At 43.0% G+C, this 25,651-nt stretch overlaps 1 protein-coding gene across 1 annotated transcript in view; it reads right to left on the reverse strand.

The window, feature by feature from the left end:
• The window catches only part of LOC117521177 (phosphatidylinositol 3-kinase regulatory subunit beta-like), a 152,016-nt gene that overhangs the window by 30,114 nt on the left and 96,251 nt on the right, over positions 1-25,651 (reverse strand). Inside the window, 8 exon segments of the mRNA XM_034182527.1 lie at positions 2,949-2,965; positions 7,977-8,148; positions 8,233-8,304; positions 8,433-8,609; positions 16,110-16,252; positions 18,988-19,107; positions 22,989-23,169; positions 23,392-23,490. Of these exon segments, the coding sequence (XP_034038418.1) occupies positions 2,949-2,965; positions 7,977-8,148; positions 8,233-8,304; positions 8,433-8,609; positions 16,110-16,252; positions 18,988-19,107; positions 22,989-23,169; positions 23,392-23,490 (981 nt within the window).

The following is a 25,651-nucleotide window of genomic DNA, read 5'->3' on the forward strand; positions in this document are numbered from 1 at the left end:
GTTAATGATGGCTTTCGTTAAGCTTTTCTGTATGTAAATCCATTTCCTTTAGGCGGTTTCTTACAGTTCGGTCAGACGTTGACTCCAGTTTCTTCATTTGTTTTGTTGTGCATTTTCGATTTTTGAGACATATTGCTTTAAGTTTCTGTCTTGACGCTTTGATGTCTTCCTTGGTCTACCAGTATGTTTGCCTTTAACAACCTTCCCATGTTGTTTGTATTTGGTCCAGAGTTTAGACACAGCTGACTGTGAACAAACCAACATCTTTTGCAACATTGTGTGATGATTTACCCTCTTTTAAGAGTTTGATAATCCTCTCCTTTGTTTCAATTGACATCTCTCGTGTTGGAGCCATGATTCATGTCAGTCCACTTGGTGCAACAGCTCTCCAAGGTGTGATCACCTTTTTAGATGCAGACTAACGAGCAGATCTGATTTGATGCAGGTGTTAGTTTTGGGGATGAAAATTTACAGGGTGATTCCATAATTATTCCTCAGAATTGAGTGAGTCCATATTTTTTCCCTCTGCTTGGTCTAAAAAAGTAACCGTTACTGACCGCCACAATATTTTTCCTGATTTCTTATAGTGTTTGCTGTGTAGACAGATACCCTCTCTACTTTAAGATTAGGCTTAAAACTTTCCTTTTCGCTAAGGCATATTAGGGCTGGATCGGGTGACCCTGGACCATCCCTTGGTTATGTTGCTTTAGACGTAGACTGTGTTTCATAATTATTGTATGGCCTTGCCTTGCAATGTGGAGCGCCTTGGGGCAACTGTTTGTTGTGATTTGGCGCTATACAAGAAAAAAGTTGATTGATTGATTGATTGTTTCTTAAAGCCGAAAGTTGCCATTTGAAATGACTTTAGTTTTGTGTCATGTCTGTGATCTGCTTTTTTCTACAAAATTAAACAAACTGAATGAACATCATCCGAGGCCGGTGATTCCATAATTTTGCCAGGGGTTGTATATCAGATCTGCTGTGGGGTCCTTGAGCAAAAAGTGAGAAGCTGAAAAAAACTTAAAATCTTTGTTTATTGTTTATTGATATTCAATAATGTTCAGAAGGAGGATGTTCTTGATGGCAAATCCCACTCTGTAAATCCTTGATATCCCTTCCAAAAGACTGTATGTCCTTTTTCTTCCTTCACTTGCCTTCTTCTGCTCTCACTGAGAATGACAATGTGGAAGTTGTATTCTAAAAGTAACAGGTGACTTTCTGGCCTGTAAAAGTCTGCATGGTTTATGACAGCCAGTTCGTGAGCCCTATGGACGCAATTATCTAGAACAGATAATTTGAAGCAGAGTGTCACAGTCTAATCACTGTGTTTTATTTTGTCACACCTGGTTCTTGTTCATTTGGTGGCTTTCTTCCTGTTTTATTTTGAAATCCCCTTTCAGTGTTAGTTTCTGTGCTTCCTGTGTTCTCCTCAGCTGTTCTTCATTGTCTTAATTACTCTCATGACTAATGAAAACCTCCTCAAACTCATGCCTGCTTTCTCAAGGTATTCTCTTCTGTTTGACTTCCAAGTATTGACCCCGCTGTCTCCTCGTGTTTCCTGAGTTCTGCTTGATGTTTTTGGAAATGTATGCTTGGTATGCTGATTGGCTGTGTTTGACCTTCTACCTGTTTATTGGATTACTCATGATTACTCGTCTTCTGGAAGATGTGCTCAGTCTATATTGGTGCTTTTCATCCTCTGCACTTGCTTACAGGATATGGGGCATTTTGTAGGGTTACAGATGTATTATGGTTGGGGTTAAAAGTAGGCAATGTACAGTGTATCCGGAAAGTATTCACAGGAGTCACGTTTTCCCACATTGTGTATGTTACAGCCTTATTCCAAAATGGATGAAATTCATTTTTTCCCTCAAAATTCTGTACACAATACCCTATAATGACAATGTGACAAGTATTTTGGGGGGAGATTTTTGCAAACTTATCAACAATAAAAAAACTAAGAAATGATGTGTAATAAGTATTCAGCCTTTCCATGAAGATCAAAACTGAGCTCAGGAGACATATTCATTTATACTGTTACTAAACTCCTAAATGTGAGGAAAAAAAAATTCTTGGTCCTCTCATCCTGAAACACTATTTAAACCTACAGACAAAGAATACTGTCACAAAAAACCCCAAAAAACTGTGGATGAGTTATTTTCTTCTTCCAGGATTTACAAGCGGAGTGGGGAAAACATGCAAACTCCACACAGAAAGAACAGGCAGGAAGTGATCCCAGGACCCTCTTCCTGTGAGCAACCAGTGCTAACCACTAAGACATCATGCTGCCAATACCACCCATTCCTACCCAAAACCGTTCTTCCACATGAACAAACGGGTATTATCAATAAAGATTTCAAGGGTGGCAGCCAAGTGGATAGTATTTGACTTCAGTGCAGAAGGTTCCAGTGCAAATGCCACCCCTGCCACATTCTTCATGTGTTCTTATGTGGAGTTGTGTTAAGAAGGGCATCTGGCATAAAACTTTGGCCAAATCAATATGCAGATCCTCCTTGGATCTGCTGTGGTGACGCCAAGTGAAAACAATGGAGTAGCTGAAGGTACTTACTATGAATGAAGATTTGAAGAAATTTCTTAAAATGCATTCCTTTTTTCTATCTTTAGAGTCACAATATTTCTACGTACAGTGTTTTGACAAATAAGTGGCACACATTTGATATGCAACACATGGGCATTATACAGAAAAGTACCTTAAACTGGCAAAATCTAGAAAATACCCCTGGACCCAGATGGTTAAACCTTGCTTGTAGTGGTAATTTGGGGCTGAATAATGATATGAATTAAATTGATGTTGACAGTATTTATATTTGAACTGAACAGTAAATGAGTATTTATAAAGATTACCTGGATATTTCTCCCCAGTACCACTTGCTTCATTCAGCAGGATGCTTGTGTCTGTCACGGCTGATGGCATCATGTTGTTTCACTGGTTTTGCTGGAAGAACTGGAAGATGCACAAAAAACAAATGAGAAGAATCAAGCTGCAGAAACTGAATACTATGATTTCACTGGACTACTATGAATGTATATCCCTGTCAGACATTTCATGAGACATACAGTATAAACACAAATGCTGTGATATATCCAAATAAAACAACAACAAAAACCTGACACCAGTAAAACATTTTGAAAGGTTTGTTTACCTGAGGATCTGACACTGTAAAGTCACATTTTCAGTATTGCTGTACTGTGAAGTCAAGCTTGAGAGCATGAAACTGATCACACTCGCTGCATGGAACTGCCTTGGATCCTGGATGGAAACCATCCAGGTAGATAAACAGTACATCTCCACCACTGTAAACATAACCATGTGACTGCCGCAACCAGGTGAAACGTGGACATCCCCTTGGCGTTCTCCAGTTGCTGGGGTCCTCACACTGAGGCTCCTGTGCTGTACTGCTTATGTTTACAAAACAGTCTACAACTTTAGCTTTTGACACTCATCAAGAAGGTGGGGCATATTGGAGGTACTATCTGCTGCTAAGACGACTGCTGGTAACTTTGACCTTGGCACCAAAGTTTACAATCACATCAGTAGATATTTGTATGTTTGTTGACCGCAAACACAATGGAATGACTCAGTAGCACTGGGAATTACATTATGTTTGTCACAAGTGTTAAGTAGAGGCCTGAAACAGATATGCAATTACCGCAGTGGTTCTCACACTTGGTCTTCAGGTAATGTACCCTAGGGATGGGTGATATGATCTAAATTAATATCATGGCATTTTTCAATTTTGGGCAGCTAGGGCATTAATATACACAGCGCAATCACCATAAATCCACTCTAGCCAAAAGAATACTTAAAATTATTTTAGTAAATTTATGAACTAAATTAATGTAGTATATCAAATCTCCCAAAAACAACACAGCTTACTATTTAGTCAGTTTTAGTCTGAAAGATGAGCTGATATATATATATATATATATATATATATATAGATATATATATTATATATATATATATATAATATTTGGCTTATAATCTGTCAAATCATTAAATACAATTTGACTTTACCATATGAAAAAATTCTTACCTTTAAAAATATCTTAATATCCTGTAAGTCCTGTGAGTTTTTGTAAGATTAGTTGAGGAGCTTTCAGAAAACTCCTCTTTGAAACAGCTGTTTCACACCAGACAGACATGTTTCTGAAGACAAAGTGTCATGAAAATAAGGTATAATCTTTGTGATTCTTTAACCGTCTGAAGTTGATGGACAGATAAGTCTTGTTGTAGACTTTCTCTCTCTCTCTGCCAGTTCAAGAGGCTCATCAGAGAGCCCATCACTCTGTCATGAGCCAGATCATTAAACCCTCATAAATGCTAAAAAAAAAGGGTCTACAGTCAAAAGAAATGTATGAAATAGTGGAGCAACAACACTGTTTTACACAGCATGAAAAAAAATGTACCTGGGGAGTGACAGCTTGTTCCCAGTTCTTTCTATCAGCAGTCGCTCCAACACAAGAGCAGGAAGGTCCTCATCCAATGACAACCGGTCAATCAATCAATCAATAACTCCAGTATTCATCCAAATTTATGACGGGGACTAGAAGGAGAGAGCATATCTCACCCATATTGGCCTCTCTTCATTGGCTTCCTGTTAATTCTAGAATAGAATTTAAAATTCTTCTTACTTATAAGGTTTTGAATAATCAGGTCCCATCTTATCTTAGGGACCTCGTAGTACCATATCACCCCAATAGAGCGCTTCGCTCTCAGACTGCAGGCTTACTTGTAGTTCCTAGGGTTTGTAAGAGTAGAATGGGAGGCAGAGCCTTCAGCTTTCAGGCTCCTCTCCTGTGGAACCAGCTCCCAATTCAGATCAGGGAGACAGACACCCTCTCTACTTTTAAGATTAGGCTTAAAACTTTCCTTTTGCTAAAGCTTATAGTTAGGGCTGGATCAGGTGACCCTGAACCATCCCTTAGTTATGCTGCTATAGACGTAGACTGCTGGGGGTTCCCATGATGCACTGTTTCTTTCTCTTTTGCTCTGTATGCACCACTCTGCATTTAATCATTAGTGATCAATCTCTGCTCCCCTCCACAGCATGTCTTTTTCCTGGTTCTCTCCCTCAGCCCCAACCAGTCCCAGCAGAAGACTGCCCCTCCCTGAGCCTGGTTCTGCTGGAGGTTTCTTCTTGTTAAAAGGGAGTTTTTCCTTCCCACTGTAGCCAAGTGCTTGCTCACAGGGGGTCGTTTTGACCGTTGGGGTTTTACATAATTATTGTATGGCCTTGCCTTACAATATAAAGCGCCTTGGGGCAACTGTTTGTTGTGATTTGGCGCTATATAAAAAATTGATTGATTGATTGACTGACTGATTGATGACTTTTCACGTGTGTGTGCGCGTGTGTGCATGCAAGAGGCACACAGGCTCAGGATTACAGTATTTTGTATAGTTTGTCTATGAGATATCTTCCACTAAAACTCAGATCTTACACACCATTATCTTACCAAGTCTAAAGCCTCAGTCCCACCAAATAATAAGCCATGAATAATGAGCCACACATGGGTGTGTCAGAGATTATTCGAAGAATGATCCACATTTTAAGCTATCACCACATATCCGCTACTAAGGTGCGTCTATGTGCCTCTCTGTACCTCACATGTGCCAGGTATCAGCCTCTAGTGAGTCTCAACCAACCTGTCATTTGAGCCGCATCCAGCCTCGAATGGCTCGTGTTGCCGCATACGATCCACGTCAAGCACATATGATCCACGTAGCGCAGTTTGTGCACGTTTAGGCATGGGTTTGGTCCAAACCTCCAGCCCTCTCACACTTGGTCCCTTTAAAGTGTCGGTTTTCAATCCACAGCATCCATTCAAGATCTTGTCACATTTTTTTAAACGCAGCCCAAAACAGCCCCTCCTGCACAGTCTGGCCAGTGTGTGCTGTGCGCCAGGCTGCTGTTCACCTGTGATCCAGAGTCATTAAATGCACCAGACCAGCTAGGGCCGAACCACGGGTTCCTGGACAGTCGCTTCTGTGTTTCTTATCACTGGCTTTATTTCCTCCACGGCTTTACATTCATTTTGACAGTGTGATCCAACTTTTAACTTTGTGTTCGTCCATTACTGACTGCAAAATCACTCTTTTGCGAGCTTTCGTTTTGCGTAAATGCTCACCTTGAGTGCGAGTCATTGAGTTTGTGTGCACACACAGTGGAGCTCATCTGATCCATTGTAACAAGATGTTAAATCTATCATAAGCATACTTTTACAGCTGCTTATAAAGGAGTGAACATGCAACTGTTTTACCAAGCTAGTACAATAAAAACATTACAAATACAAATATGCACCTTTTAAGCTGTTTTAAAAAAGGAAAAAGGAAAAACAAGGATGAAACAGTCCTCAGTGATTCCAGAAGAGGGGTTTTCAACTGCCAAACTCTGACAGAAAATGATTAATCCGCTACAAAATAATTATTTTATATACAGCGTCCGGTGCACAAAGCGGTGGGATTGTTGTGTGCAAGAGGGGCTGATCCACTCTGAAATAGCCTGTAGCCAGATGCTCAGATAATGGGATTTTAACAGCCTCGAACTCACTACAAATATGCCTCTAAAATCCTTGTTTGTCCTCGTAGTAACTCGTACACAACCTGCCCCATGCTGTTGTTGCTAAATTTTGAACCTCTTGAAATTAGCACCATGCTCAGAGATGAGCCTCGTTAGCTGAATATTCTGCCTCTAAGAGCCTCTCAGAGCCACTGTTCTCCCACAATTGTTGAATACCTCCTCTCGTACCCCCCAAAAATAAACCATGCTGCGTGGCTCATTATTCATTCTTCATTAATTGGTGGGACCAGAGCATTAGTAGATATCAATATGCTCTACCAAATGGTTGAGTTGACCATTAAAGGGTTAAAAGACATGTTTCCATGCCTGACTCTCCGCTGTCCATGTCAGTCTTCACATCTGTCTCTAAACCACTGATTAGACATATTTGCTTTTATTTCTAAAAAGTTAAACTGTGTACTTAAAATTCTTGGGTCTCAGTAATTCTGAGCTGGACTGTACGTACCGTATTTTCCGCACCATAAGGCGCACCTAAAAGCCTTAGATTTTCACAAAAATCGGCCGTGCGCCCTATAATCCGGTGCGCCTTATGTGCGCACTGAATTCCAAAATCTGTAAAAACGGCCGACGTTGTCTTTGACCGTCGGAATATCGGACCATTTCCCGCTGACACAAGGACGTAATACGTAAAGTAGTACGCTAGCAGCGTAGAGTACGTACCCTGGCAGCGATAAACCAATCGGAGAACATTACGTAATACGTAAAGTACGTACGCTGGTAGCGTAGAGTACGTACGCTGCCAGCGATAAACCAATCAGAGAAGAGTCCGTAAGTCCGTGGTACGTACACTTACCTCCGCCACTCCTCCGGTAGTTACCGTATACTACAGGTATCCTGCAAAACATTTGTTTGTCTAAGGACCGCCGAAAATGGCGCCAGCGAAGAGACATGCTTACGAGGCACAATTCAAACTGCAGGCTATCAGTTACACGGTTGTTCATGGGAATAGAGCAGCTGCGAGAGGAAACAAGAAAATGAACTGCGCCAAGTTAAAAAAGACCAAACGGAGTTTCCGCAGAAACAAAGCGAGGTGGCCACAGCTAGAAGACCAGCTGTTCAATTCAGACAGAAGATGAAGACTTCGATGGATTTGTGACAGAACCATAAAAAAATAATGTGAGTACCATATTGTTAAATACTGGTAGTTCAAAGTTGTTAAAAAGTTCAATAAACTTACCGTTTTGCTTCCGTGACCTATTTTTTTTTTGTAGACTATATGTTTTAGCGTGCGCCTTTTGTAAGGATTAAGCACCCGGTAATTGAGGACGCGCCTTATAATCTGGTGCGCCTTATGGTGCAGAAAATACGGTATATTATTAAAAGCAGTGACTCATTCATCTCCTTTAAAATGAAGCCCAGACGAGGCTAAACTTACACCACCGAGCAGGCGTAAGAGCCTTTCTGCGATTGGCTGTCACGGATGAGGAAGGTTCCGTCACATTTGCCTCTCAGCATTTCCTCAGCCTGTGCACGTTTGATGTCGCCCACGTACCACGTGCACTCATCATGGTGAGGTGAGCCCTCGTCCTCCTCCAGTGAGTAGGAGCTGGAAACACACACTCATTAAGAACTCATCCTGAACACAACACCGTGCTTTGGCACCATGTCAGTTCCTCGACGGCACACTTACTCATCAGCATCATTCTTGATGCCAAGCCACTCATTGATCCTCTTCTGCCTCGTCCCCTTCTGCGTGAGCCATCTGTGCAACCAGAACAACAAAGCACAAAGACCTGGTGAGTGATCATGCTGCAGAAAAGTGTAAGCAAAACTGAGCCAGGGAGAAGAGTTTGTGTTTCTCTGCAGCTCATGGAAACTTCTTACACTTACATCAAGTACTGGTCTCTGATCTTGCGGAGCTGCATGAGATCCGGCTTGAGGCTGTTCATCTTCTTGTCTATCTCTCTGTTATCGGAGACCTGCTCTCTCAGGTCCTGCTCCAGCTTACGCTTGCTATCGTGGATTTCCTTCACACGAGACTTCAAACGCTCCGAGTTGTTCTGTATCCTGAAGTGAGAGAAAACAAAATTACCTCTTGGAATTGAGGATGTCTCCATCAGACCTTTAGTGCCTCGAATTTGATCAAAGTATTTTACTTTTGAATACCTGCAGAAATGGAGCCTAATTTATTAATTTTAAATTAATAATTTTTCTGGGGCAGAACCCTTGGGGTTCCGCCTTGGAACGCCTTGGGGTTCCCCCGGAAGAGCTGGGGGAGTGTGTGTGGATCGGGAGGTCTGGGCGGCTTTGCTTGAGCTGCTGCCCCCGCGACCCGACTCCGGATAAAGCGGAAGAAAATGGATGGACGGATGGATAATTTTTCTGACTTAATAACAACACAGTAATATAACCATATGTCAAAATAAAAGTACTGTATAAATTTGTTTGCAAGCAGAGTTAAGTGTAATAGTAAGAGTGCTCTGAGAGCACAGTATCCCCTGCTGGCAAATGTTGCTTTGGTATAACTGCTTGCTACATTCTGATAACATTTAAAGGATTTTTGCCAATTTTCCTGAAATTCCTCCTAAAAATGTGACAGGACCTGATTTCAGAATGCAGGTACCTACTCATGAAACTGGCAGTGTCTAGGTTTGTTAACCCTCTGGGGTCCGAGGGATTTTTTTGGACAGTTCACTCGCCTGGCATGTTTTATTATTGCTGTTAAAAGCTCACTCTGCATCCCACAATCAAGTGGTATGTCTCTTTTTTTCAGGACAACCTGTACTTTCAGAATATATATGCTATAGTGGTGTTTTATAAGTGTAATAAAGGTTTACAATCAGAAATAACAAAAAATAAAGCGGATAATAATTTTCACACACATTTATTCAAAACACAGCAAACTATAATAAGCAACTATTTTGACACTTTATAAAGTTAGTTTGGGATCTTGTACAAAATAATTTACAAAATTAAGGTTCTAACAATAAACACAAATGCACATTTTGAACAATATATAGAAAATGGTCTATGCGTTTTGTTTGTCTTTATGCCACATCTCAAAGCAATTTGTCTGCTATTAGACAAAGGCTTACATCACAAACTTTTTATTTCCATGGACTTTGACTCCCTCTTGGAATGTGTTCCTGCACTGTAAACAACCTCTCTTCACAGTTTGAGGCCCCGTTAAACCCCCCTTCATTCAAATGCATAAACGACACTTTACAAATGAGAGGGGGAGAGCCTTATTCAACAATATTCCCTGGCCAAGTCGTGAATCATTTCTCTCAGTGACACTCTTTGGTCAACCACATGAGGTTGTATGAGACCCTCTTATGCTGATCTCCTTCATTCATATGCGCAACGCTGCGCTTTACGCATGGAGCCAGCAGCCAGAGGGCTATTCAGACAGCATTCACATGCCAAAGAGTAACATATTGCTTCTACAAACAGTCTTTGGTCTACCATGTGTGACTGCTGTGCCCTACAATTGGATATTGGAAAACCATGTGACGGTGAACCAATTCCGATTGCACACGTCATCACACAGCTTCTATAAGGAGTATAAAGATGGTGGACGGCTGGCTTGAAAGTCAGCAGAGTTAACTTTTCAGCCAAAAAAAGTACGTTTCTATCTCATATCATTAAAAGTTATTAATTTAGTAAAACTTGTACTCAGCCGTCGTATACGACGGCGTCAGCCCCAGAGGGTTAAGCAAGGGCCATAACTCTGAGTCAATCTTGTACATTATTACATATGTGTATTACTCAACCTATAACAAGGATTTGTATCAAGTTACATGAAATTCCTACTAAAAATGCAAGAAGAGTTGATTTCAGACTGAAGGCACTCAAGCATGAAACTGACTGAGTCTAGCTTTGTTAACCAAGGACCATAACTCTGGTAAAAGAGCCCAACTGGAACAATATTACCATGCCTTATTACCCAACCTATAGCCAGGACTTGTACCAGGTTTTCTGAAAATCCCTCTAAAAGTGTAGAGAAGCTGATTTAGAACGCTCATACCCTGTTTGGGACTGACGGACGGATGGAAATCGCAACGGCATAATCCCCCTTTCAAGCCTTCGGGCATAAAAAAACGTGGTGATTCTTATACCCTCTGGAGTCTTGGGTATTTTGGGGCGATTTTTGACTACTTTTGGTTTTACCTTCATAATTACCTTAAAAACTGTTACCTGGCTTGTTTGGTGTATTTTTCCCAGCACAACCTCACATGAGTGACTATACAGTTTTTCTTTCATTCTGACATACTGCATTAAATCAGTGACCCAAAATTCACCCCAAAAACAGAAAATTTAATCAGAAAAAGCTTTTTACCATGAAAACCAGAAATATGTTTAACAAACCATTTTATAACTTAGAATGCAAATATAAATTGTAAACTTCAAAATATATGTAAAAATGTAGCATAAACAAAGTATATACAACAATTCACTTAAAATTCAGGAAATGCTTCAGGCGTTTTTTTTGTGGCTATTTACATGCAATAAGATGCCACACAAAATATATTTGCCACCACTCAGAAAAACAATCCTGTCAAATGCAGGAATAATTGGCCTATAATTAGCTAATTATAGGCCAATCTCCAACCTTCCTTTTCTCTCAAAAATTCTTGAAAGGGTAGTTGTAAAACAGCTAACTGATCATCTGCAGAGGAATGGTCTATTTGAAGAGTTTCAGTCAGGTTTTAGAATTCATCATAGTACAGAAACAGCATTAGTGAAGGTTACAAATGATCTTCTTATGGCCTCGGACAGTGGACTCATCTCTGTGCTTGTTCTGTTAGACCTCAGTGCTGCTTTTGATACTGTTGACCATAAAATTTTATTACAGAGATTAGAGCATGCATAGGTATTAAAGGCACTGCGCTGCGGTGGTTTGAATCATATTTGTCTAATAGATTACAATTGTTCATGTAAATGGGGAATCTTCTTCACAGACTAAAGTTAATTATGGAGTTCCCACAAGGTTCTGTGCTAGGACCCAATTTTATTCACTGTATACATTGCTTCCCTTAGGCAGTATTATTAGACGGTATTGCTTAAATTTTCATTGTTACGCAGATGATACCCAGCTTTATCTATCCATGAAGCCAGAGGACACACACCCAATTAGCTAAACTGCACGGATTGTCTTACAGACATAAAGACATGGATGACCTCTAATTTCTGCTTTTAAACTCAGATAAAACTGAAGTTATTGTACTTGGCCCCCACAAATCTTAGAAACATGGTGTCTAACCAGATCCTTACTCTGGATGGCATTACCCTGACCTCTAGTAATACTGTGAGAAATCTTGGAGTCATTTTGATCAGGATATGTCATTCAAAGCGCATATTAACAAATATGTAGGACTGCTTTTTGCATTTACGCAATATCTCTAAAATTAGAAAGGTCTTGTCTCAGAGTGATGCTGAAAACTAATTCATGCATTTATTTCCTCTAGGCTGGACTATGTAATTCATTATTATCAGGTTGTCCTAAAAAGTTCCCTAAAAAGCCTTCAGTTAAGTCAAATGCTGCAGCTAGAGTACTAACGGGGACTAGAAGGATCCTGTAATTCTAGAATAGAATTTTAAATTCTTCTCTTACTTATAAGGTTTTGAATAATCAGGTCCCCATCTTATCTTAGGGACTCGTAGTACCATATCACCCCAATAGAGCGCTTCGCTCTCAGACTGCAAGGCTTACTTGTAGTTCCTAGGGTTTGTAAGAGTAGAATGGGAGGCAGAGCCTTCGGCTTTCAGGCTCCTCTCCTGTGGAACCAGCTCCCAATTCAGATCAGGGAGACAGACACCCTCTCTACTTTTAAGATTAGGCTTAAAACTTTCCTTTTTGCTAAAGCTTAGAGTTAGGGCTGGATCAGGTGACCCTGAACCATCCCTTAGTTATGCTGCTATAGACGTAGGACTGCTGGGGGGTTCCCATGATGCACTGTTTCTTTCTCTTTTTGCTCTGTATGCACCACTCTGCATTTTAATCATAGTGATCGATCTCTGCTCCCCTCCACAGCATGTCTTTTTCCTGGTTCTCTCCCTCAGCCCCAACCAGTCCCAGCAGAAGACTGCCCCTCCTGAGCCTGGTTCTGCTGGAGGTTTCTTCCTGTTAAAAGGGAGTTTTTCCTTCCCACTGTAGCCAAGTGCTTGCTCACAGGGGGTCGTTTTGACCGTTGGGGTTTACATAATTATTGTATGGCCTTGCCTTGCAATATAAAGCACCTTGGGGCAACTGTTTGTTGTGATTTGGCGCTATATAAAAAAATTGATTGATTGAATTGCACATCAGAAGCCCCCAAAATTTGTAACCATATTCTACCTCAATATCCATGTGTATTTTTCCCTAATTCTTTGTTTTTGTAGCATTTTTTTATTGGTGTTGGTACAGACTGTCCTGACTGTGTCAGTGGCAAAAAACAAAAACAAAAAAACAATACAAAAAGATGTTTTGGACTTTGAGGGGGAAAGTCTCTACCTGAACTCCTGTGTTTTCCACCCCTGAAGCCTGCTGACTGCTGGGGCAGTGTGTGTCTCCACCCTGCTGTGTTCCAGGACTCAGCGTTGGAGCAGAAGCGCTTGAGTCCTGGAGATGTAAAGAGCAGCGTGCGATCCGGTCCACTGTGGAGATCTGTGTGCGCAGATCAGCGGATCCACCGCTCTGGTTCGTCCAGACAAGAACAATAAAGTCCACTTCATCATCAGATTGATCACGCGCTGGTTCAGACTCTGATGACGCGCTCCGCGCTTAAACCGTCTTCATGCAGTAAAAAAAAAAAAAAAAAAAAAAAGAGAGACTTGATGTCCTCGTCCAAGACGCCTGATTATTTGACGCACTAATAAATAAAATAACTGCACCACACACTAGCTACACAGCAGGAGTGGTGGCCAAGTGGTTAATGCGCTTGGTTTCAGTTCAGAAGGCTCCAGGTTCAAATCCCACCCCTGCCACATTCTCCATGTAATGTGGAGTTGCGTCAGGAAGGGCATCCGGCATAAAACCTGTGCCAATTCAACATGCAGATCCACCTTGGATTTGCTGTGGCGACCCCGAGTGCAAACAAGGGAGCAGCCGAAGGGACTTACTTACACACTAACCACACAAGCTAAAACACTACACCACACACACTAAACACACTCCAAGTACAGTAAACATCACACAACTTTCAAAACTGATGCTTTCTGCTTTCTGCTCCACCTGAAACCACAATTTCCCTTCACTCAGCAACCAAATTATGTGGATTGGGGATCATTGTTTATTGGTAATATATTTTACACCAGTGACAAAGAAAAATTTGTGTATTTTTCACTTGTTTGCTGTCGCAGACTGAGAAAGAGAGAAGAAAGTTCCATTCGCAAAACGCACGCACACACACACAAGCCCACGTAGGGTCTGTGGGTTGTCATCAAACCCACGTGGGGTTGGTGATTGTGATTAGTTAGTTCCTGAGTTTTCCATCAATGGTAACACCCGTTTCCCCTGCTGAAGTCGAAGGAGTCATTTTTCTTTTCAGCCCTCTCGCTCTTGCAGCTGAATAAGGAAATAAGTCATTTTTGCTGCAAGAGTCTGTAAAACGCGGAGGAAATATGAGAATATTAGCCCCCCCCCCCAAAAAAACTCGTGTAAATTATTCATCATAATTCAAGTTATACTTGGCCTATTAACAAAATTTAAAAAGTGTTGTGCAGGTTGAATTCCACATGTTCAAAACACATTCAAACAGACACTCAGAGTGGAGCAAATTGTGTGCTTTGTCCGCTTAATTAGGTAAATGGACTGCATTTATATAGTGCTTTTCCATCTGCATTGGACGCTCAAAGCACTTTACAATTATGCCTCACATTCACCCCGATGTCAGGGTGCTGCCATACAAGGCGCTCACGACACACCGGGAGCAAGAGGGGATTAAAGACCTTGCCCGAGGGCCCTTAGTGATTTTCCAGTCAGGCGGGGATTTGAACCAAGGATCTTCTTCTTCGTCTCTGTGTCAAAAGTCACATGACCTAATGAACATTATACACACATACACACACACACACACACATATATATATATATATATATATATATATAAAATGTTCATTAGGTCATGTGACTTTTGACACGGAGACACGTCAATGGACTCCAGAGGGTTAAAAGGGTCTTATTGTTTAAAATCACTGATCTACTCTTTACAGTAAAATGTGGTATGGGTTTCATGTTCAACATCCTCAAAGTCCCACAATTATATGTCTGTGTATGTAGAAGCTACATTACCGTCAGCAAATTTTATTCCTGATTTTAGACTCCTATTACGTACGTCATAGAAGTCCATATTAGGACTCGATTGGTTCTGTCTGACACGCCCACACAGACCAAACAAACAGATGACGGAAGGGGGCGTGGCGAGCAGCAATTTCTTTCCCATCTACATCACCTCAGCGTATGTTGTCCATCTCACACATGCGAGAAAACGGCTGCTTTTATTTGGGATAAACTACTGTAACCAGTACAAGCGGCCTGTTGCATGTAATCGTACAGGGGTCCCATTGCAGAGTTTAGAAATGTTACAGTAAATATCCACATGTTAATCAGAAGGCCGTCGACAGCTGATGCACACTGTCGATGCCTTTCAACAATTAAGGCTGAAAAGAAACAGACAAAAGACGTACAAATCATCTATAATTGCACCCTCAGTGAGTGTTGCCTGTAACAACATTACAATAACACTGTGACCACATGTGCTCCACATCACATGTTAACACATATATCTCAACATTTTTGTTGTTCGTATGAGACAAGTGTCTGAGGTGTTTTTGACTTTTAAAGTTTAGGCAACCTGGTCTCACGGCAAGTCATGCTTCAGCAGCATGAAATATACATTAATCTATTGGTTTGTGATACTGTGACGAAAAGCGCCTCATTTTTGTCACAGCAGCACAAATTCATTCTCATTCATTCCGTGATGGCTGCACTCAGTTAAAAGTGAAGCGGGAGGGGAGGTGTCGGGGTGGTTATGGTAAGGGTGGGGGGAAGGAGTAAGATTAGGTTATGGTTAAGGTTAGGGTTGGGGGTGGGAGCAGGGTTAGGAATAGTGAGTTAAAAAAAGCCTCATCATGAAAATTTGACTCATTTTGTCACGGGGGCATGAAAAAAAAACAAAAAACGTGAGACTGGGCTGGTTAAGGACAGCCATATCCAAATGTAAGAACACCAGGGCCCACTGTGAGATCTAAACATCTTCTGGGACCCACTCAAACAAGCCAAGGCTGGGAGCAATCATGCCATCCACCACATCATGAAACCGCCCCAGGTCCTGGATGGCATCCACCCAGACAAACAAACCATCCATCCTCACCTATTGACAGTAACCATCTGTGTGCCGCAGCCAGTGATGTGATTACGATTCAGAGGGCTGCGATTTGATCAGGATTTTACAATTACGATTTCAACTTTTCGTACAATATGAATATCAGTTCTGACACTGATCTAAGCTGCAGACGTCTGAACTCAGATGAGTTTCCTCAAGTGCTAATGGACATCTGTGAACAACAAAACCGTTTAAATCCTTACTTCTGAACCTCCTTTTCGTTGCCCTCTCTTTGGAACCGCTCCAGAGACTCTCTGCTGTAACGCTCCTGAGTCTCACACTGTTCCTCAAAGATCTTGATGGTTTCATTAAAGGCTTCAATGGCTGTGCGCTTCATCTGCAGCTCCTGCAGAAGAACACATGAAGACTTTTTTAGTATTCGTGGATGAACCGCGCACACGGTTCCTGCTTTAACACTGCAACATCTTGATAAAAACAGTTAGGGATCATCACCAATGTCTGATTTCAACAATATATACAGATGAGGACAAAATTATTAGCTCCCCTGTGAAATTTAAAGTTTTCTTCAAAACTTCCCTAAGTGCTTTATTTTATTTATTTACAGAGCAAGGAATTTTCAACACAGCATTTCTAAACATCTTAGTTTTGTTTTGGATACTTACATTTTACTTTGCACAAATAATGTACCATCAGATTGAAAATTTCTCTGCTTGTTGGATCAGTCTGATGTCTGTTTTATTTATTCTATTCTTACCACGTTGTCTTTTTGTAAATTCCAATTTGTATTGATATTTTATTACAGGTTTTATGTCCTTTATCATTAGATTTTGTCATTTACTTAGTTGTGTATATATATATATATATATATATATATATATATATATATATATATATATATATATATAGTAGTGTTCAGAATAATAGTAGTGCTATGTGACTAAAAAGATTAATCCAGGTTTTGAGTATATTTCTTATTGTTACATGGGAAACAAGGTACCAGTAGATTCAGTAGATTCTCACAAATCCAACAAGACCAAGCATTCATGATATGCACACTCTTAAGGCTATGACATTGGGCTATTAGTAAAAAAAAGTAGAAAAGGGGGTGTTCACAATAACAATAGTGTGGCACTGAGTCAGTGAGTTCATCAATTCTGTGGAACAAACAGGTGTGTATCAGATGCCCCCTATTTAAGGATGAAGCCAGCACCTGTTGAACATGCTTTTCTCTTTGAAAGCCTGAGGAAAATGGGATGTTCAAGACATTGTTCAGAAGAACAGCGTAGTTTGATTAAAAAGTTGATTGGAGAGGGGAAAACTTATACGCAGGTGCAAAAAATTATAGGCTGTTCATCTACAATGATCTCAAATGCTTTAAAATGGACAAAAAACCAGAGACGCGTGGAAGAAAATGGAAAACAACCATCAAAATGGATAGAAGAATAACCAGAATGGCAAAGGCTCACCCATTGATCAGCTCCAGGATGATCAAAGACAGTCTGGAGTTACCTGTAAGTGCTGTGACAGTTAGAAGATGCCTGTGTGAAGCTAATTTATTTGCAAGAATCCCCCGCAAAGTCTCTCTGTTAAATAAAAGACATGTGCAGAAGAGGTTACAATTTGCCAAAGAACACATCAACTGGCCTAAAGAGAAATGGAGGAATATTTTTTGGACTGATGAGAGTAAAATTGTTCTTTTTGGGTCCAAGGGCCGCAGACAGTTTGTTAGACGACCCCCAAACTCTGAATTCAAGCCATAGTTCACAGTGAAGACAGTGAAGCATGGTGGTGCAAGCATCATGATATGGGCATGTTTCTCCTACTATGGTGTTGGGCCTATATATCGCATACCAGGTATCATGGATCAGTTTGGATATGTCAAAATACTTGAAGAGGTCATGTTGCCTTATGCTGAAGAGGACATGCCCTTGAAATGGGTGTTTCAACAAGACAATGACCCCAAGCACACGAGTAAACAAGCAAAATCTTGGTTCCAAACCAACAAAATTAATGCCTCGCAGATGTGAAGAAATCAAGAAAAACTGTGGTTATACAACTAAGGACTAGTTTAGTGAGCCACAGGATTGCTAAAAAAGCAGTTTGAACATCATAGTTTTGAGTTTGTAGCGTCAACAGCAGATGCTACTATTATTGTGAACACCCCCTTTTCTACTTTTTTTACTAACAGCCCAATTTCATAGCCTTAAGAGTGTGCATATCATGAATGCTTGGTCTTGTTGGATTGTGAGAATCTACTGAATCTACTGGTACCTTGTTTCCCATGTAACAATAAGAAATATACTCAAAACCTGGATTAATCTTTTTAGTCACATAGCACTACTATTATTCTGAACACTACTGTATGTTGATCAAACTCCGATAAGGGTCTGACCAAGGGCACCACCACGTGTTGAGGTCCTGGTCAATATCCTTAAACTACTGGCACCACCCCCTGCCCCACCCACTGGTAAACCCCAGTCATTCTAGTCTTTGACTAAAAAGTCAAGCCCTTAATAATTTCATATATTTAAGGAGGAGTTATTGTTTGTGACAGAAACATCTAAAGAAAGATTATTCTCCATCATTTCAAGGACTAGATTTTGAGATAACAGTCATAAAGAAATCCAGTGTGCGATCCGATTTGTTTTTGCAATTGCTTCAGAACTTTAAGTCAGTACCCATAATTTTATTTTTTTGCGCCCATAATTCATTATTTTATTACATCTAGAATTATAGTCTCTTGTTAAGACTTTTGCAACCTAAAATCTGTAAAATCTCATTTCTGTTCAAGGCTATGATTCAGCGTAGATGACAGCACTTACTGTATGATGAGCTGCACATAAATGAAACCTTTGCTGTCAGCTGGCCAGGTAAGCCACCCCCTGGATTTATTAATTAATGATGATCTGATCTCATGTGAGAATCGCTTGATTATGCACGAGATCTGCCAAAGAATTTTAATATTATGCAGTTGATGATAACTGTAATATAGTTCAATTTGTATTCACATGAAAACCCTGAAATTTCTTTTCTGTGAGTTTGTTAATAGTGATGCGCCGTAGCCGTCATTAAAACTGAGCTCAACACAAGCTGTGATTGTGTGAGAGCGAGTGTGCAAACCTGTGAGGTGCGAGTATATTCCTCATACAGGGAGTCGTACTCGCGACTCTTCTCTTGGTACTGCTCATGGTAGACCTTCAGCTGCTCTCCAACCTCCTCAATGCTGTTCTCTTTAACCAGCTGCAAAAGAAACAGATTAATACAACAGTTAATGAACTCACTATGCTGGTATCATTAGAAGAACCCAGCAAAGTAAAAATCTGACTGAGATTTAAATTTGTTGTGGTGTTGCACAAAAGAGCACGTTTGAAGAAAAACAATGAAATACAGTGGGGGGGGGGGACATGTGCACTGATACGACAGAGGAATCTGTACCGAGCCTGAATTAATCCAGAAGAGATGTTGTTTCTGAGTAAAAATACAGATGATGATGTCTGGACTGTTGCAGCTTGCACATTTTGAAAAGCACTTTTCACAGGAAAGGGAAGTTTCCACCATTCACAATGTTTAACATGATGCACATCAAACTGTAAGACTTCGTGAGTCCTGTGGACATGTCACTCACACCGGGTACTACATGCACAGTTCTGCCCAGAAAGAAGCATGTGGTGGATGGGGCAGCCCTGCAGTGAAGCCGCAGTGCCCCATCAGGGGAGCTGGGGGCACGCTCCCCCAGAAATTTTAGGATTTTGAAATGTAAAATGGTGCACGGCAAGGCTGCACACTGAAAGACAGAGGATCTGAACAGCATTTAAGACATTAATCCACACTGTTAAAACAGACAACTCCATGTGACACTGGGTGTACGAAACATGCAGTCAATTTAAAACATATCAATGCACTTATTATGTTTACTAGTCATAATCATGACGTATCAATGTGGGTTCACCACCTGCAGAGGGGGCCATGGGGGTCGGGTGCACAGAGGATTGGGTGGCGGTCGAGGGCGGGTGGCCCGGCGGCCCGGTCCATGCTCACAGCCCCTGGCTGTTGGGACGTGGAATGTCACCTCGCTGGGGGGCAAGGAGCCTGAGCTTGTGCGGGAGGTTGAGAGATACCGATTAGAGATAGTCGGGCTCACCTCCACGCACAGCATGGGCTCTGGTACCCAACTCCTGGAGAGGGGCTGGACGCTTCATTTTTTCTGGCGTTGCCCACGGGGAGAGGCGGAGAGCTGGGGTTGCATTGCTTATTGCTCCCCAGCTCAGTCACCATGTGTTGGAGTTCACTCCGGTGAACGAGAGGGTCGCGTCCCTACGCCTTCGGGTCGGGGAAAGGTCTCTCACCGTTGCCTCGGCCTACGGGCCGCGCAGCGGTGCAGAGTACCCGACCTTCCTGGAGTCCCTGGGAGGGGTACTAGATAGCGCTCCGACTGGGGACTCCATTGTTCTCCTGGGGGATTTCAACGCCCACGTGGGCGGCGACAGTGAGACCTGGAGGGGGGTGATTGGGAAGCACGACCTCCCGATCTGAACCCGAGTGGTGTTCAGTTGTTGGACTTCTGTGCTAGTCACAGTTTGTCCATCACGAACACCATGTTCAAGCACAAGGGTGTCCATAAGTGCACGTGGCACCAGGACACCCTGAGCCGGAGGTCGATGATCGACTTTGTAGTCCTATCATCTGACCTTCAGCCATGTGTCTCGGACACTCGAGTAAAGAGAGGGGCAGAGCTGTCGACCGATCACCACCTGGTGGTGAATTGGATCCGCTGGAAGGGGAGGAAGCCGGTCAGACCTGGCAGGCCCAAATGTATCATGAGGGTCTGCTGGGAACGACTGGCGGAACCCTCTGTCAGGGAGGTCTTCAACTCCCACCTCTGGGAGAGCTTCTCCCAGATCCCGGGGGAGGTTGGAGACATGGAGTCCAAGTGGACCATGTTCTCCACCTCCATTGCTGATGCGGCCGCTTGTAGCTGTGGTCGCAAGGTCTCTGGTGCCTGTCGCAGCGGCAATCCCCGAACCCGGTGGTGGACGCCGGAAGTAAGGGATGCCGTCAAGCTGAAGAAGTCCTACTTATCTTTGTTGGTAGGTGGGACTCCAGAGGCAGCTGACAGGTACCGGCAGGCCAAGCGTGCCGCAGTCCGTGCGGTCGCAGAGGCAAAAACTCGGGTCTGGGAGGAGTTCGGGGAGGCTATGGAGGAGGACTATCGGTCGGCCTCGAAGAGATTCTGGCAAACCGTCCGACGCCTCAGGAGGCGGAAGCAGCTCTCCACCGGCACTGTTTATGGTGCGGGTGGGGAGCTGTTGACTCTGACTGGGGATGTTGTTGGACGGTGGAAGGAGTACTTCGAGGATCTCCTCAATTCCATCGTCACGTCTTCCGAAGAGGAGGCAGAGACTGGGGACCCAGAGGCAGACTCATCCATTACCCAGGCAGAAGTCACTGAGGTGGTTGGAAAGCTCCTCGGTGGCAAGGCTCCTGGGGTGGATGAAATCCGTCCTGAGTACCTTAAGTCTCTGGATGTTGTGGGTCTGTCTTGGCTGACACGCCTCTGCAACATCGCGTGGCGATCGGGGACAGTGCCTCTGGATTAGCAGACCAGGGTGGTGGTCCCTCTGTTTAAGAAGGGAGACCGGAGGGTGTGTTCCAACTATAGGGGGATCACACTCCTCAGCCTCCCCGGTAAGGTCTATTCCAAAGTACTGGAGAGGAGAATTCGACCGATGGTCGAACCTCGGATTCAGGAGGAGCAGTGTGGTTTTCGTCCTGGTTGCAGCACACTGGACCAGCTCTACACGCTCCATCGGGTGCTCGAGGGTTCATGGGAGTTCGCCCAACCAGTCCACATGTGTTTTGTGGATCTGGAGAAGGCGTTCGACCGTGTCCCTCGGGGAACCCTGTGGGGAGTGCTCCGGGAGTACGGGGTCCGAGGTCCTTTGCTAAGGGCTATCCGGTCCCTGTACGACCGCAGCAGGAGCTTGGTTTGCATTGCCGGTAGTAAGTCAAACCTGTTTCCAGTGCACGTTGGCCTCCGCCAGGGCTGCCCTTTGTCACCGGTTCTGTTCATTATTTTTATGGACAGAATTTCTAGGCGCAGCCAGGGTGTAGAGGGGGTCTGGTTTGGGAACCACAGAATCTCGTCTCTGCTGTTTGCAGACGATGTGGTTCTGTTGGCTTCGTCAAATCAGGACCTTCAGCGTGCACTGGGGCGGTTTGCAGCCGAGTGTGAGGCGTCCGGGATGAGAATCAGCACCTCCAAATCCGAGGCCATGGTTCTCGACCGGAAAAAGGTGCTTTGCCCTCTTCAGGTTGGTGGAGTGTCCTTGCCTCAAGTGGAGGAGTTTAAGTATCTCGGGGTCTTGTTCATGAGTGAGGGACGGATGGAGCGTGAGATCGATAGACGGATCGGTGCAGCGTCAACAGTGATGCGGTCGCTGTATCGGACCGTCGTGGTGACGAGAGAGCTGAGTAGGGGGGCAAAGCTCTCGATTTACCGATCGATCTACGTTCCGATCCTCACCTATGGTCATGAGATTTGGCTCATGACCGAAAGAACGAGATCGCCGGTACAAGCGGCCGAGATGAGTTTCCTCCGCAGGGTGGCTGGGTGCTCCCTTAGAGATAGGGTGAGGAGCTCGGTCACTCGGGAGGAGCTCGGAGTCGAGCCGCTGTTCCTCCACATCGAAAGGAGTCAGTTGAGATGGCTCAGGCATCTTTTCCGGATGCACCCTGGACGCCTCACTGGAGAGGTGTTCCGGGCACGTCCCATTGGGAGAAGGCCCCAGGGAAGACCCAGGACACGCTGGAAGGATTACATCTCTTGGCTGGCTTGGGAACGCCTTGGGGTTCCCCCGGAGGAGCTGGGGGAGGTGTGTGTGGATCGGGAGGTCTGGGCGGCTTTGCTTGAGCTGCTGCCCCCGCGACCCGACTCTGGATAAAGCGGAAGAAAATGGATGGATGGATGGAGATAAAAAAACACACCTTCTCCAGCTACACACAATTAATCTGCTTTTCTGTTGTTGTTGTTTCCCCTCAAATACATCCAGGAAACAACAACACATACAACTTTATGAGTTGATGAATAAACAGCTCCACTTTCTGTCCCCATCTTTACCAACCTGCTGGTATTTGGAGACTGGGTACAGAAGCTTGGTGTCCAGCTTGGCATTGTACTGGGCCAGGGACTCGTGACGGTAGTGATTGATGAGCTCCACCACAGACAGGAAGGTAAGAGGTTCTGAGAAGCCATATCTGCCCTCTCTGTGGTAAATCTTTATCAGCTTGTTGTTGCCTCCTTTCCTGCAGGGCAAGACACGGTCAAACTGAGGCACACGTAAAACTGAGACACAGTCAAGCTGAGACCCTGGTCAAAGTGAATAAAACAGGATACCATTTCAAGAAATATCTGTGTACACAAAAAGCCATTGAAAATGACTGAAAATACTATAGTATATATGCCAGGACTGCATGTGGTGCTGTAACACTCCCGCACAAAAATGGAGAAGAAGACCTGGAGCTCACCTGAGAGTGAGCGTGTACTCGCCCTCCAGTTTACTGGACGCATCTCGAACCAGGAAGGTGCCATCTGGAGTGTCTCGCAGCTTCTCATTCACCTCCTCTCTGCAAATACGATCGTATATTCACATCATTAAAAGCAACACTGATGCTCTCCAATAGATCACATGATGTCATGGTGGAGAGGCCCTGAGAGCAATGCCATTGGGAACATAAGCCGTCAACATACTCACCATTGGCCATTAGGTGGAGGCCGAGGCTCCAGAAAAATGGTGGAACAACACCAAGTACTCACCAATGGATTAGACAGAAAAAGGGTGCAGTAGCGTTTAAAGTTCCAGTCATCTTGGATTCTGCCACTGAACTAAGTGTAAAGTAATGTGCCTTGGTGTGCATTCACAGGTTAAACCAATTTATAAATTAGACAACAACAATTGGACGACAACAACAACAACAACAACTTGTGCATATATACACAAGTTGTTGTCCATTCGACTGCTCCCATTTTGTTTGGGGTCGCCACAGCAGATACAGCCAAATCTACATTGGTATTTGTCACAAGATTTATGCTGGATGCCTTTCCAGAGGTTGTCTGGGGACACACTTCAGTTGGACGTAGTTGCAGCACACATGTAGTGTGATCGTTAACTGTGCCAGAGCACATCTCTCAGATGTCACATCACTGACGCAAATGTTAAATTTAATAAGTACAAGACATATTATTATTACTAGATAGACTGCAGAGTCTTCGAGCAGTCTGGTAACCAAGTGGTTAGTGCGCTTGCTTCCAAGCCAGAAGGTCCCTGGTTCAAGACCACCTGTGCCCATTCTCCCTGTAATGTGGAGTTGTATCAGAAAGGGGATCCAGTGTAAAAATGTGTGCTAAATGAACATGCAGATCTACAACCCCTGGCAAAAATTATGGAATCACCGGCCTCGGAGAATGTTCATTCAGTTGTTTAATTTTGTAGAAAAAAGCAGATCACAGACATGACACAAAACTAAAGTCATTTCAAATGGCAACTTTCTGGCTTTAAGAAACACTATAAGAAATCAGGAAAAATAATTGTGGCAGTCAGTAACAGTTACTTTTTTAGACTAAGCAGAGGGAAAAAAATATGGAATCACTCAATTCTGAGGAAAAAATTATGGAATCATGATCATAATAACAGCGTGCAGTCTCTGAGGCATGGACTTAATGAGTGACAAACAGTACTCTTAATCAATCTGGCTCCAACTTTCTCTGATTGCTGTTGCCAGATCAGCTTAAAAAATATCAACGTAAACTTGCGCATTTATTGATGATGTAATGACAGCCATCTCCCCAGTGCCTTTACCTGACATGCAGCCCCATATCATCAATGACTGTGGAAATTTACATGTTCTCTTCAGGCAGTCATCTTTATAAATCTCATTGGAACGGCACCAAACAAAAGTTCCAGCATCATCACCTTGCCCAATGCAGATTCGAGATTCATCACTGAATATGACTTTCATCCAGTCATCCACAGTCCACGATTGCTTTTCCCTAGCCCATTGTATCCTTGTTTTTTTTCTGTTTAGGTGTTAATGATGGCTTTCGTTAAGCTTTTCTGTATGTAAATCCAATTTCCTTTAGGCGGTTTCTTACAGTTCGGTCACAGACGTTGACTCCAGTTTCTTCATTTGTTTTGTTGTGCATTTTCGATTTTTGAGACATATTGCTTTAAGTTTTCTGTCTTGACGCTTTGATGTCTTCCTTGGTCTACCAGTATGTTTGCCTTTAACAACCTTCCCATGTTGTTTGTATTTGGTCCAGAGTTTAGACACAGCTGACTGTGAACAACCAACATCTTTTGCAACATTGTGTGATGATTTACCCTCTTTTAAGAGTTTGATAATCCTCTCCTTTGTTTCAATTGACATCTCTCGTGTTGGAGCCATGATTCATGTCAGTCCACTTGGTGCAACAGCTCTCCAAGGTGTGATCACTCCTTTTTAGATGCAGACTAACGAGCAGATCTGATTTGATGCAGGTGTTAGTTTTGGGGATGAAAATTTACAGGGTGATTCCATAATTTATTCCTCAGAATTGAGTGAGTCCATATTTTTTTCCCTCTGCTTGGTCTAAAAAAGTAACCGTTACTGACCGCCACAATTATTTTTCCTGATTTCTTATAGTGTTTGCTGTGTAGACAGATACCCTCTCTACTTTTAAGATTAGGCTTAAAACTTTCCTTTTCGCTAAGGCTTATAGTTAGGGCTGGATCGGGTGACCCTGGACCAT

The sequence above is a fragment of the Thalassophryne amazonica genome, chromosome 12 (assembly GCF_902500255.1).
Source record: "Thalassophryne amazonica chromosome 12, fThaAma1.1, whole genome shotgun sequence".
NCBI lineage: Eukaryota > Metazoa > Chordata > Actinopteri > Batrachoidiformes > Batrachoididae > Thalassophryne > Thalassophryne amazonica.